Source organism: Cynoglossus semilaevis, chromosome 14 (genome assembly GCF_000523025.1).
Source record: "Cynoglossus semilaevis isolate Cse_v1.0 chromosome 14, Cse_v1.0, whole genome shotgun sequence".
NCBI lineage: Eukaryota > Metazoa > Chordata > Actinopteri > Pleuronectiformes > Cynoglossidae > Cynoglossus > Cynoglossus semilaevis.
This window is the reverse complement of record NC_024320.1, coordinates 2,898,780-2,912,260: the sequence shown is the minus strand read 5'-3', so window position 1 is coordinate 2,912,260 and position 13,481 is coordinate 2,898,780. Positions and strand designations below refer to the sequence as shown.

The 13,481-nt window shown below is 39.6% G+C and overlaps 1 protein-coding gene across 3 annotated transcripts in view; it reads right to left on the bottom strand.

The window, feature by feature from the left end:
• Positions 1-12,902, bottom strand: part of nnt (nicotinamide nucleotide transhydrogenase) — a 36,441-nt gene extending 23,539 nt beyond the window's left edge. The window contains exons 1-11 of one of the 3 annotated variants that reach the window (XM_008324382.3): positions 12,856-12,902; positions 11,519-11,614; positions 9,750-9,966; positions 5,674-5,903; positions 5,383-5,600; positions 4,713-4,800; positions 4,507-4,595; positions 3,433-3,620; positions 3,091-3,224; positions 2,803-2,994; positions 1,456-1,609 (exon numbers count right to left, since the gene is read on the bottom strand). In XM_008324382.3, the coding sequence (XP_008322604.1) occupies positions 1,456-1,609; positions 2,803-2,994; positions 3,091-3,224; positions 3,433-3,620; positions 4,507-4,595; positions 4,713-4,800; positions 5,383-5,600; positions 5,674-5,903; positions 9,750-9,903 (1,447 nt within the window). In that variant the 5' untranslated portion in view covers positions 9,904-9,966; positions 11,519-11,614; positions 12,856-12,902. Of the gene's footprint in view, positions 1-1,455; positions 1,610-2,802; positions 2,995-3,090; positions 3,225-3,432; positions 3,621-4,506; positions 4,596-4,712; positions 4,801-5,382; positions 5,601-5,673; positions 5,904-9,749; positions 9,967-11,518; positions 11,615-12,855 lie in introns of those variants that run through there. The other 2 variants (XM_025061960.1, XM_025061961.1) reach the window with 2 other exon arrangements.
• Positions 12,903-13,481: the final 579 nt, after the last annotated feature.

Below are 13,481 nucleotides of genomic sequence, written 5' to 3'. Positions count from 1 at the left end.
CTGGAAGCTGTGGTTCAGGCAAAAAGCGAAAAAGGGAAATCAGAAAAGTATTTCATGATGCTGAGGTGAGCTGGTGCAGCCAGATCTCTGTCTCTCACTTAGAATATTACTCCCTTTATTTAGATTAACTTTCAGAAACGGAATTTGGCCATAATAAGTTGGTGAGTCAGTTCTCGGGAGGGAACAGTGTCAGTAGGTCAGTACCATTAAGAACTGAATTGACTTCTTATCTCTAAGTACAAGTGATTACAGGGAATCAGAGGGATTCTCCAATTTCTTCATTCTGACTTCCAAGTGTTTAGTCTTTCCAAGGATAAGAGTGGGAAAAAAAACAAAACAAAACGAAACACATGTTTGTCTGCTGAAGCTGCCAAGGACGAACGTACATGTCAGGAATCTGATTTTTATTTATGACATTTATCAAGCACAGAAATGAAAAGACTAGAGCGATATGAATTGTGTCCTGTAGCTACGCTGAGTAAGGCATCTGAAACCTTTGGGCTGAAGTCAGTCTGGCAACCTCATTTGACATTCGCAAATACATACATATACATATATATATATATATATATGTGTATATATATATATATATATACACATATATATATATATATATATGTGTATATATATATATATATATACACATATATATATATATATATACATATATACATACTGTGTGTATATATATATATACACACAGACACATACATACATATACATACTGTATATATATACACATAGTGTAAATATATATACACATACATACATGTATGCACATTTACACACACACGCATATACAGACAAAGATGCACATTTATTTGCACATATATAGTTATACACACACATGTATATACATACAATTATACACACATTTACAAATATGTGTGTATATATTTATGTATATACATATATCAAATTTGCTCAAAATAACAACATCAAATCTCATGCTAACTCTCCAGTGAGCCCAGTTCTCAGTCTTTAAATCCAGAGTCGTTAAAGTCAGTAGCTGTGAGCTGGTGTGAAGTGAGAGACCAGTGCGGCACCTAAGCGATGTGTGAACCACATTAACTGCATGTGGTGCACTTACACGCAGCGCTGCGTGGCACCATGGGAGCCACCTAAGCGAGCACCACTTCAAAGAAACACTCGGTGTGACGCCGCTTTTTACAACGCACACTTCCTGACACTAACAGGGTGTCTGTGTATGTGTGTGCGGGCGTGCTCGTAATCCGCCTCTGTCACTTCTCGCCTCCTGTGCACATTCCAGCGAGCGTTTATTAACCTGTCCTTCACCTTGTGGGTGGACCTTAATAAGGAGAATGAACAGAGGAAGCTTTTTGTAAAAGACGCCCTTTGGTCTGAGAAAGCATCGTCCTGGTTTTCTCTACTTAACCCGAAAATCTGAACTTAATGGCCAGGCGCTCGGTGTCTGCTGCGACAATGACAACTGACCTCCAGTGTACGCTCCAGCAGTGGTGAAGGTGGCCCTGAAGGGGGAGATCTGTGCGGCCTTCTCTGCCTCCAGTTCCTGAACACTCTTAGGTTTAGGAGGAGCAGCGACAGGCACGTTGTTAGGCTGAGGCGCCGGGAACAGGTTCTTTCCATTCTGAAAGAGACAGAGATTAAAAACTGGGATCAAAACGAGAAGAAATAATTCCTGGCAGAGAGGACACTCATTTGTCATCAGAAATGAATATTAATTTCACTGTCCATTTCACTTTAACGGTCTCATCAGCAGAGAAATGCATTTGTAATAATAATACAGATAATTCAAATCAATATAAATACAGATGTGTGAAGATTAAACACAAAGTAAGAGAAGAGTCATGAGTACAGTGAGTTATTATTTGTAAAATAATTCCTGTCCTTAAGACAAGGCCACTTCTACCATGGCCTGATTAGAACAAATATTTTTAATAAAGCTGAAATAGAATCCAGGACTAAAGACTGCAGGCTTAGAGCTGATACTTCCAAGTCCAAGTTCAAAGAGTTTGTCATGTACAACGAGAAATAACAATAAAAATAAATATTGATACAGTGGGGCTTCAAGATACGAGCTACCCGAAATATGAGTTTTCCAGGTTACAAGTAAACAACTTTTGGAAGATTTTCTTCTGATACGAGGAAACCAAGTTACGAGTGCTCAACCGAGACACATTTTTACACTCGACACTGTTGCAGTCTCGCTTGCCGTCCCTCACTGGGTTATTTTTGTAACACTAATAAAAATGTTTTCTTAATTATTTTTACTTTATATTATCAATATATTTGTTTATATCTACTGTCTGATGTTTAGATGGGGGATTTTAATTGAATTATTGAAGTATATTTCTGGGGGACTGAAACAAATTAATTGTTTTTTAGTTATTTTTAATGGGGAAAATGCAATCGAGATGTGAGGGGATCGATATACGAGTTCTGCAAAACATTCGAATTTAAACTTTCGTTTTATATAAAAAAATCGAACAAACCAAAATTTCACCTGTCCATTTAAGATGTGTGTTCATGTATTTATTGTATACTAAACGGTATTTTGCTCGTTTGTCTGAGGGAATACTGACTATATGGTGACATCTAGTGGCTGGTATTGACAACTACAAAGCATTTTAAATGCCTCACATGATTGCGCTGGTCGTTACTTTACACAGCACATTCAAAAGCGGCTAATGTATAAACACAAGACAGAATAGAAGAACCAGAAATGGAGCTGAAGATTAAGGAGTTTGACATTTAGGGGCTGAAAATTAGATGACAATATTCAGATTTGTTAAGAAGCCACGGGACCCTGTGCACTCATACCTGCATGACAACAGATCCTCTGACAACGTGATCCATGGTTCCGTAGTCAAAAACGTCCTTGACGTCGAGGAAAAAGTTCTCCTTGTCTGGACTGACGGCCCTCAGCAGCTTGGTGATGTTGTTGGAGTACAGGGTGCTGGACTGCGTTGGCAAACGGCTGGGCAGGTCGGTGTAGCCAATGTGGGTCACTCCCTTCAAAAGAGGAGAGATTTATTTTGAAAGCAGTTGACATACAGTGAACTCCTGATCAGTACAGCTGAAGGTAGAGTGGACAGTATGTGCAGTAACCTTGTAGACCGTCAGTTCTCCAGGTACGGTGGTCTCGATGTTTCCTCCGGCCTCAGCAGCCAGGTCCACCACCACTGAGCCGTCTTTCATGCTCTCAACCATTTGTTTGGTGATGAGGATGGGTGCCTTCCTACCTACACAACGAATACCAAGAAACATTTAAACAAACTGAATCAACTGCCTCCTGCCCCAGAATTAAGGTCAAAACCCAATGCTTTAAAGGCAACAACGTTTGTAAGAAAGAAGAAAGGAGTTGTAAATACATGGAATTACAAAAAGACAACCAAAAAGACAATGCTTCACTCTCATTACGAGTGTGCAGGTGTGTGTTTCAGTGCATACCAGGGATGAGAGCCGTACTGATGACGATGTCCACGTCCTGGCACTGTTTGCCAAACAGCTTCATCTCAGCCTCAATGAACTCTTTGGACATTTCCTTGGCGTAGCCCCCCTGACCCTCCCCTGACTCCTTGAAGTCCACCTCCAGGGGCTCTGCACCCAGAGATTTAAACTGCTCCAAAGCTGCAGCTCTGAGAATGAACGCAAACAAGAGTCAAAAACAGAAGTTAGGAAGTTTCAAAACAGATGTTATTATTTGTGAACTTAGCATATAAAACATTAACGTCACAACATGTCAACAACAGCATTATCATGATAGAGAAAGATTGTCAAATCAGAGAAATGAAATTTTATTTTTTTACCCAAACTTGAATGAGAAGTAATGACATTTTATTTTTTTAACCAAACTTTAATGGGAATGAGAAGCTGTTGTTTACGTGATTACGTGATTTAAGATTGGACTAGTGGCGCCCTCTGCTGGATCATTCTACAACTACTTCACACAACTACATTCTGCAACAACTTCACACTGATTAGAATTGTTTTAGCCATTGAATTTGAAAACTCAGTAATTTGAAATGTAGAATTGACTCCGCTTGTTAAATGAAAAAAAGTTAAAAAATACTTACATTTTATTGTAAATTAAAATCCATTTAAATACAAGTTTAAATAATATAAATAGATATAAAATAAACAATAGTATTTACAGTAAATAAATCTGTTTCAACATTTGTTTGTTCAGGGATCTTAGTGTCAGAGATAAGTTGGTCTCTCCAAAGTTGTGACAGCTTCACAGACCTGTACAATAAATTAACCACAGAAAAGGTCATGTTTTTGATTCCTTCTGTCAAACCAACAGCTTTAGATACGCATCTGTTCCTAGAGATATTGAACTGCTAAATTAGTAGCATAGTTCATTTTGATAGGTTAATGATAGTCGTGTCCTTGCAATATCTCGAGGATTTGTCCTTTAACCTATTCACCTGGGCTAAATACAGTATATGTATTTTGTTGTTTTGCTTGCTGCCTAACCAAAGTTAAAGTTGAGTTGCGATACTTATTATAGTGGGAACAAACCTGGTGTCAAACCCTCTGACGATGGCTCCCATGGCTCTGGCTGAACCAGCAGCTGCCAACCCAGCCACACCACCTCCAATGATCAGCACCTATTTATAAAGCATGTAAATACGTAAATCTTTTAAAATAAACGACATTACACTCACACAGAGCATGTTAAACTCAAGACCAGCAGATATGAACACACAGAAGCTCATTTCATGCACCTTTGCAGGAGGCACTTTCCCAGCAGCTGTGATCTGTCCAGTGAAAAAGCGCCCAAAGTTGTTAGCTGCCAACACAACTGCCTTGTACCTTAAATTATAGACAGACATTCAGTCAGTACAACACAGGTATCACTGTTCCTTTACACCTGACACACACTCAACAACCCCTATAGAGCTGTCAACGTCAACAGGTTAACAACGGGAATTACTTATTAAAATGAATAAGATTAAAAAAGTCAAGAAAGTTTAGCATAATGGTGAATGGGAGCTAACAAGCTATGCTTCTTCTCACTCCTCTTCCAATACGTCATTTTTTTCATTATTGTCATAGTTTCATTATTTTGCTTTAATTTTGACATAATGTTCAAATAGTTTGTTTAGTAGTAATCAGGAAACCTGGTACAATTTGCATATTCAAAATAAACACTACAAACACTACACATAAATCGTTTGAAAGCCCTTAAAGTCTATCACTACTAAGACCTACACATAAATCGTTTGACAGCCCTTAAAGTCTATCACTACTAAGACTACAGCGTTAGCAGAGCAGCACTAGCTAGTCAGCCCACTCAACGCAACATCAACACTTGTTATCCATGTTTTATGATGAGCCAAACCATACATTCAGAGAGCTTGTTTTCACAAGGCAAACATGTGACACTTCACGTACCCTGCAATGTTGGCCATGGAGCTCAGGGCATCATAACCCTGGGCGATGGTTACTCTGGGGACTTGGTCCATAGCCAGGACGGTGGCTTTCTTCTGGGAGAGCATATCCATGAGCTCAGGGTTTTGAGCTGGGTAGACGAAGCTGATTAAAGTGGCTGCATCCTTCATCAGCTCTGTCTCATGGAGGCTCAAGGCAGGGTTAAAGGTGGGGGCACGGACCTGGAAGCAGAGAAATGTGCTCAGAAAAGAAAGCTGGGTAGTTTGATTCCCTATCATGGAATGTCTCTCCTACCTTGACCAACACATCAGATGCCAGGACATCCTTGACATCTTTGATGGAAGCTCCAGCCTGGGTGTAATGTTCATCAGAGAACTTGGAGGGCTCTCCAGCTCCAGACTCCACAACAACATTGAACCCTTGCTTGATGAGGGCCTGGACGCCAGCAGGGCTCAGAGCCACACGGCGTTCATTTTGGAATATTTCTTTTGGAACGCCAACTGTCAGTTGTTTGTAGGGAACTCCTGGAACAGGGAAGACAAAGAACAGAAATGTCTGAGGAAGCCTAAGCAGTTCAGAGGTTTTCCACCCCGCAGTTTTTATGATCTCGTTCCGACTAATTACTAAGAATGGTGGTGAGGGTTTAATAATGTGGTTTATTTAAACACAAGGGGTGAAACAATAAACAAAAGTGGTTCAGTTTGATATTTTTTCAATACAAAAAAATTCAGGGAGTCTTTGATATTGTGCAGATGCACGTGCTGCAAAACGCTGTTAGAGCCAACACTCTTGAGAGTGTAAATAATTTCAGAGCAAAATAATTAGTCAAAACTAATTCAATATAAAGCAAATAGACTATTAGTCTTCAGTTTTATTTATAATTAATTTGGCCTGTTGTAAATGGTCATTTGGTACCGGGCCGCAGTGGGACACAGTGAAAAAATGTCCTTAATTCTTACTAATTTACTTTACTGATTTTCATTTACTTTCTTTATTTAAAGATAATCCGGAAATATTTTTAAATAAAAGTCATTCAGACTCTGATCCAAACAGAATAGAGTCTAAAAGATGTTTTATTTTGAAAATGTAATGATCCTTCAATGCTCAGCACCTTGGTACTGGTCTGTAGTAACAGGTGGTACTGGCTGACCAGTCCTTGGAATATCAAATACTGTTCATTGCTGTGTAATATTTTTTTTTCAATTTCCCAGGTTAAGAGACTCTGCTGCATGGACTTTACTAAATGCTTTTTTAGCTCCCGTGGGCATCACTAAAGGCTTGGCAGGCCACATTTGGCCCCCCGGGGCTTGAGTTTGACACGTGATATACAATATCACATATATTGTGATATTGTTGGGGCTTTGTTTCGATATCGCCTTTTTGGAATCATGTCATATTTTTCTGATATCGTGCCGATAATTATTGTGCACTTTGTGTGTTTCTTGAAATTACCAACTTAAAGGTAAACTTTCTTATTTAAATTTAACATATCTGGTGCAACTATACGTGATTCATTCTCTGCTGCACATACTTAGAGGTTCGGATTTAATCTTTGGAAGTGAATCTGTCTGAACCCAGTATTACAGCAACAGTCATCAGGACAGCAGGCAGATTTTTTTGTTGACCTAAGCACAGCTGTTCCAACATGAGTGAAAACTGTGCTTAAAATACACAACACTGTTGAAGGAGAGAAATACAACATATTTAATGTGAAAATGAATAAAAAGAATGAATAGGGGACAAAAAAAGAATGAAGTGGGGCACAATAATAACTAGATCAATGTTTCCTCAGTGACCTTCACATATCTGGTGAGCCGTCCACAGACAGGCAGGTCACATGGTGTGAAGGCTCCTATGGAAAATTCCACAGCAGCTCGTTCCCACTGTTTCCTCTTCTATAAATAAACACGACAGACAGAAACAGGCTGCCTCTCCTCTCGCCCTGTTCTACTGACCTGTCCTCCAAAAACTGATATTTTACACCGAGCTCAGAAACACAAATAAGACGCTTTGACTGAGACTGAATTTCCTGACTATTCCTGAATGTCTGTCTAACAAACAACCAGCAAACAATGACCTTCACAGGTATTTGCAGCTAAATGCTAACACCTGGAAGTAGTAGAGTGAGTGTGCGACAGATTCTCCTCCTCATAGAGGTCACCAATATAGGCCGCAGACCGGATGTTGTGCCATAAAATGTAATATTAATGTTTGTCCAGTTAAGATGAAAATGCAGCGTTCTCCTTTCAGTGACACTAATCAGCCAATCAAACTGGTGCATTTGGACACATCTGACTCTCTGGGAATCAGACAGGGGACTGAAAGATACGTATAAGCCCCAAAAATGCCACAACATTTTTAATATGGCAGAGCTGTGGGGAGGACAACAGCTCAGATGCTAAGGTGTGGGCCATTACCTGGTTTAAACTCCTACAAATACAGATGCATTGACGTGAACTTGAATGGCTGTGGTTGTCACGTTATCTCAGGATTGATAACCTTTAAACGTTGATGTGTTATCTGAACATGATAACAAAGGTCAATAAGGACACATGTCTGATGACTGCAGTACAAGATAGGATTGTGTTCAAACTAAATAAAACACCAGATTCATTTTCTTCAAGCCGTCACATGCAGTTATCAACAAAACTAGTGCTGGTTCAAAGATTTATCTCAGGGTGACCTCTACAGGAAGTTACATTGCTACACTGTGGGACTCCATGCAGGCTTCTGAGATTGTTTCAAAGGGAATACATAGCTATATGTAGGTCATCTGTAAAATCAGACACGTTATGTTGAGTGGCTGTGTACTGTAAAGGTGGTACTTTCTTTGTCCAGAGTACATGGTTACAACTACAGATTTCAACTACAGACCATAAGAAGTATCCTAACAGGAACTGTATTCCTCTCATATAATTTCAGTTGAGCTGATGTACTTCTGACATGGCACTGATAAACCATCGGTCAAGCAGCTCACGTTTTTCTTCCTGCAACAGCACGTATTTATCTGTCTTTGCAGACACTGAAAACAACCGTGTGAGAAACTTAGACCCAAGAAAGGGTGAAGAGGACAAAAAGTCAAACTGTTTATTCGTAAACTACTATAAAGCTTCATTTCTTCTACTTTTCTACTCAGTCACATCATCATGCATCCTCAGTCTGTGTTCTCATCTGTCGTCTAGTTTCATTGAGGTAAATGCGCAAGACAGTGTGTGTGTGTGTGTGTGCTGTAAATGCGCAAGAGAGTGTGTGTATGTGTTCGCATCCTCCTCTTGTCCTGTGAGGGACTGAAAACTGATATCTGTGTGTCCAGAATAGACAGGATCAGCCAGCACTTACTGGAGCTGAATAAACTGCAGGAATGTACACCTACAGTCACTAAACCACCCTATAGAGAACATGACAGAGGGGGCATTGGCCCAGCCACTACTGCAGCATTTACAGACATGAAGCACCTGCAGCCAGCTGGAACTGGCTCTCACAGGACATATACACAACAAGCATGGTGAGTGGAGAGTGCTACACTGTCCTGAATGTGACCTTGAAGGTCTAAACACTGACATTTATGGAACTCACCCGGCCAGACTTTGTATACATCTACATTTTTCCATAAACAGTTCAAATAGAAGTCAAAATAGAGGCCTTAAAGTGAGTGAGCAGCTAAAGAAAATAAAGAAGGGCTGATTGCTCAGCCATAATGAAAAAGCTGTAATTTCTGAATTACTGGGAAGTGCCTTCATGCTACAGCTATGCACCAGATCTGTGAGAAATCGCACAGAGTGTACAGGTGAGAGACAGTGTTATCAGTGTTAGAATAGTCTGTGTTCAGCTGTGACATTCAGCTACAAAAGTTTGAGAAACATCATGGGTGTTGGAAGTTGCGTAACAGCACAAAACTGTAGGAATGAACACGTGGAATAAGGTACAGTTTATACACTGAGGTCATGAGGCTGAGTCATCTTTTCTTTTTTTCTTCAAATAAACACTTATTTATATATAAAACAAATTAAGTATATATATATATACATACACACATACATATATATACATATACATACATACTTTTATATACATATATACATACATACATACATATATATACATACATACATATATATATTTATATAAATGGACAAAATCTAAAAGACTATCAGTTGTAGCAGTGCTGTTTGCACAGTAACCTCTGGAAGAGTTCCAATAGTTACTGTGACACGGGGACTGTGTCACCCTCAGACCCAGTGGTAAATATTATACACGTGGTGAACAGTGTTGTGTGTCACAGTGGAATTTGAAAGGATCTCTCTGGATCTCTACATGGCTTGTACCACCTTATGTTTCCTGTCAATCAAACTGTGTGAGTGCATTTTTACCTGGACTGGCACAACGTCCCAGAGACGGATGGGTCCTAAAAAAGCGGATGCATGGAGATTTGATCGATTGGCTGCTCTGCAGTTTTAGGCAGGAGACACCGCTGAACACGGGCGCTGAGCAGTTGGTCACCACAACACGTAGGAGGCTGGCCATGGTGCAAAACACACCTCACAATCACACACCAGGAGGAGCTGAACAGGACAGGCAGCACTCCTCCTGAGGCAGAGACACGAGGGACAGGTGAGACTTTACAGCACTGAGTGAAGGGGAGTGGAGATTGTGGTTAAAGATAACACTCAAAGTGAAAACAGCAGAGTCAGCCCTCCCACCCCCCAAAACCTAATGAGCACCCTGAGCAGATGTATATTTGAAAAGTTAAGCTAGTACCACCTATGCCACCTTATATTACCAATGACATGTGGCTGCAGGTCACCCTGCTGAATTGGTTTTTGCTATTTTACCAGCATTTGTGTGTTACTTTTTTTGAATCAAGGGACTCAGAGAACTGTTGGACTAACTGTTTACTCTGAGTAGAGATAAAAAGAACTGGGCTGAACTGGCTGGTTGGTTGGAATAAACCAGAACTGGCAAAACAACCCTATCAGTGTATGTGTGTGTGTGTGTCAAAATACAAATGGGAAAAAAAAGACATAAATTGTGCATATTTACTGAATTATAATTTTATTACTACTATTACTTTTTTGGCAGGGATTTGCTTTTCTAAAAGAAAATAATGGATTGTTAAAGGTCCATTCCCAACAAAAAAAATCTTTATGTTCTTAAGTTGTTACTGTATTATTAGCTAGAAGTTTCTTAAATAATCAAAAATCTATTCGTTACTTTGTGAAATTTTGAAACTTTTGATGAGGTTTTAATAAACCTGATTCATTATAAAAAAATGAATTTTTTTTTGAGTTTGTGATTCAAGTTACGCATTACAATTAAAAAGTAACACGTTAACCACAATAAGCACACGATTTGGATACAATTTATCATAAGATTGTATTTTAAAATATAACAACTAAAGACACCTGTCCATTCATTCATTTTATGTTTATTACTATGTTAATGATTAAATCGACCAAGCGATCGGTCGGCGTCTGCCACGTTATAACCGTGACTATTGTCGTAGATATGAACACCCACGTACATGGCCTCTCGTACTTTTTGAGCCCAGGGACCGTTATTGAAAAAAAAAAAAAAAAGTTTACACGTCATAAAAACTTTCAAAGACTGAACTACATTTAACGAGCTGACGTTTGATAAACGTCAGCTCGTTAAATGACGCAGAAAAGGAGGAAAACCAGTGAGGGGAGTTTATTATTTGTCTTTAGAAGTTACAGAAAAACCCGGTCAGATTTGAATGCGGCTCCATTGAACGATTGACTTCGAGCCAGTCAGACACCAATAAAAACACCTACATGTTTAAATGAATGGCTCTCAATGAGAGATAAATAATAAATGTTAAAACAGTGAAAACGGCAAACGTGTTCGGTCAGACATGAATAATGCTCCACATCCACATGGAAACCACTTGTGTCTTTTTGTCTCCTCCACAGGAGGAAGGAGGGAGGGAGAAGTGGGTGCAGCTAAAAACGAGCTAACAGACGTGCTAGCATGCGGCTAATTCACGTGATAGCGTTTAAATGAAATTATGTAGCGGGGACATAAAATGTGCCACATACACACGCATGACAACACAACCTGAAACAAATGCACGACGTAACGCGACGGTGTGTGTGGCTGAGCAGGAGACAAGTGGACTGACCTTTGCAGACGCTCCTGGCTCAGTGCAGCAGCAACAGCGGCACAGGAGAACTCTGGGTCGACCCGGAAGATGTCTGCACCAGAAGCCGGTGCCCTGCTGTTATTGGAGCAGATAATGTGCATCAGAGGAAATCAAGGATTTATTATTATCTCTCCGTGGCGCACATTAAAATATGTAGGTCATAAATGCGTGTATGTCGGTGTTAATCTGTTCGGCTTAATATCTGATTTCTATTAAATGGCATTAAATTGAAGACGTCGGAGAATGTACCAAATATTTAAATACCAATTCGTGTTATCTTCAAGACAATACACGCATTTATGCACCCTAACAAAAAAGGGGGAATATTCAGAGGGAATACGGTAGCGACAGTCACAACACAAATGGTTTGAAAGGTGTAGTTCTGCATATGACCACTGAAGGTCGCCGTTTAACTATTGTTAATCCACCAGTGCACTGCAGTCTGTGTTTTCGCCAAGTGGCCATGGCCCAGACCGTACAGGGACATAGATGGACTAAGTACGTGAAAACACAACATTTCACAAAACACAGTGGCATTACAGAAAACACAACGACACATCAGAAAACCCCGATGACATTTCAGAAAACACGACAGACATTTCAAATTACGGAAAGGGTAAGGACAACACTTCTTCATTCTCTGGGCAGAACCTGACAGTTAAACTTCAATTCCTGTTTCTACTTAGCTGTGTCCTTGCACGACTTTTTAAACCGAGTTGAAAAGAATAGAGGACTAAATTGTGTTAACAGAAGACTATTTTGAGGACATACAAGTCATTCTTGATATACTCTCCAGCCATCATGTTGAGACCCAACCCAGACAAGCCCCTCAGAACCCTGAAAGCACAGCTGAAGGAGACAGACACAGGGCTTGATTTGAGCCAGCTCCCAAAACCAAACGTTTTGATTTGTCAAGTATTGAAAGCAGGTGATAAACTGTATTAAAGCCTCTAGGAATAAAATAAAATGTTTGAAATACATCATTTTGCACTTTGATATGAAATGATGTTGTGTTTTCTGTCAGGTTATGTTTTCTCAAATGTCCATGTGTTTTGACCTTCAGGGCCTGACAAAGCTCCAATCTCTTCATCATCACAAACAACCCCAACACATTAACTATTTGTGAACTAACTGTTCACATTCACACTCACTCACCATGTAGATGAACTGGTATTATGTATTTGTGAAATACATACATCATCATATGACGGTATACATCAAGCCGTCATATTTAGAAATTATATTTAGCCTTGATAGAGCAGGATTAATCACAATTAATTAGAATTATGATTAGTCATAATTAATCATCAGCTTACCTTGTGATTAGTCTGATTAAACATCCGATCAACTGTCAGTTGACAGTCCTAGTTTTTATTTTTGTCCACAATAAGAGGAACAGTCAGCACATTTTAGTGTTCTACATATGTTTGCTCTTAAGCTGGAACTGAGAGACTGATCATGTGATTTGATCGTGTGGTGATCTGTAGTTTAAGCGGATTTATCTCAATGGTTTTAGCCACATTTCCATAACCAGTGCCAGAAATGTTTGAATTGATGTCAATTACGTGACGCTGGTTCTCTGTTTTCTAGTCCCATGTGTTTTTTGGAGAACACTTGTGAATTTGATGTTGCTCTTGTGAGGGAAAACAGTCGCTTGGTCCCCTACAGACAAATGGGAAGTGGTTTGTTTCATTTGAACTGGAGCAGACTAACAACTTCTCTTCATTTGTACATTATACAACACGTCCAGCTGGCCAGATCTGCACGGACGTTCACTTAAAGTATTGTATACACTGGCATGGGCAGATAGTACAGGCACACACACACACTGGTGTTTGTGTTTTGTGAGTACTTTAGATCAAAATGCATTCCAGAGCCCCTGCAAATATATTCTTACAATGTAATAAACTAACCCCAAAGTAAATCTTGAACCACAAACTAG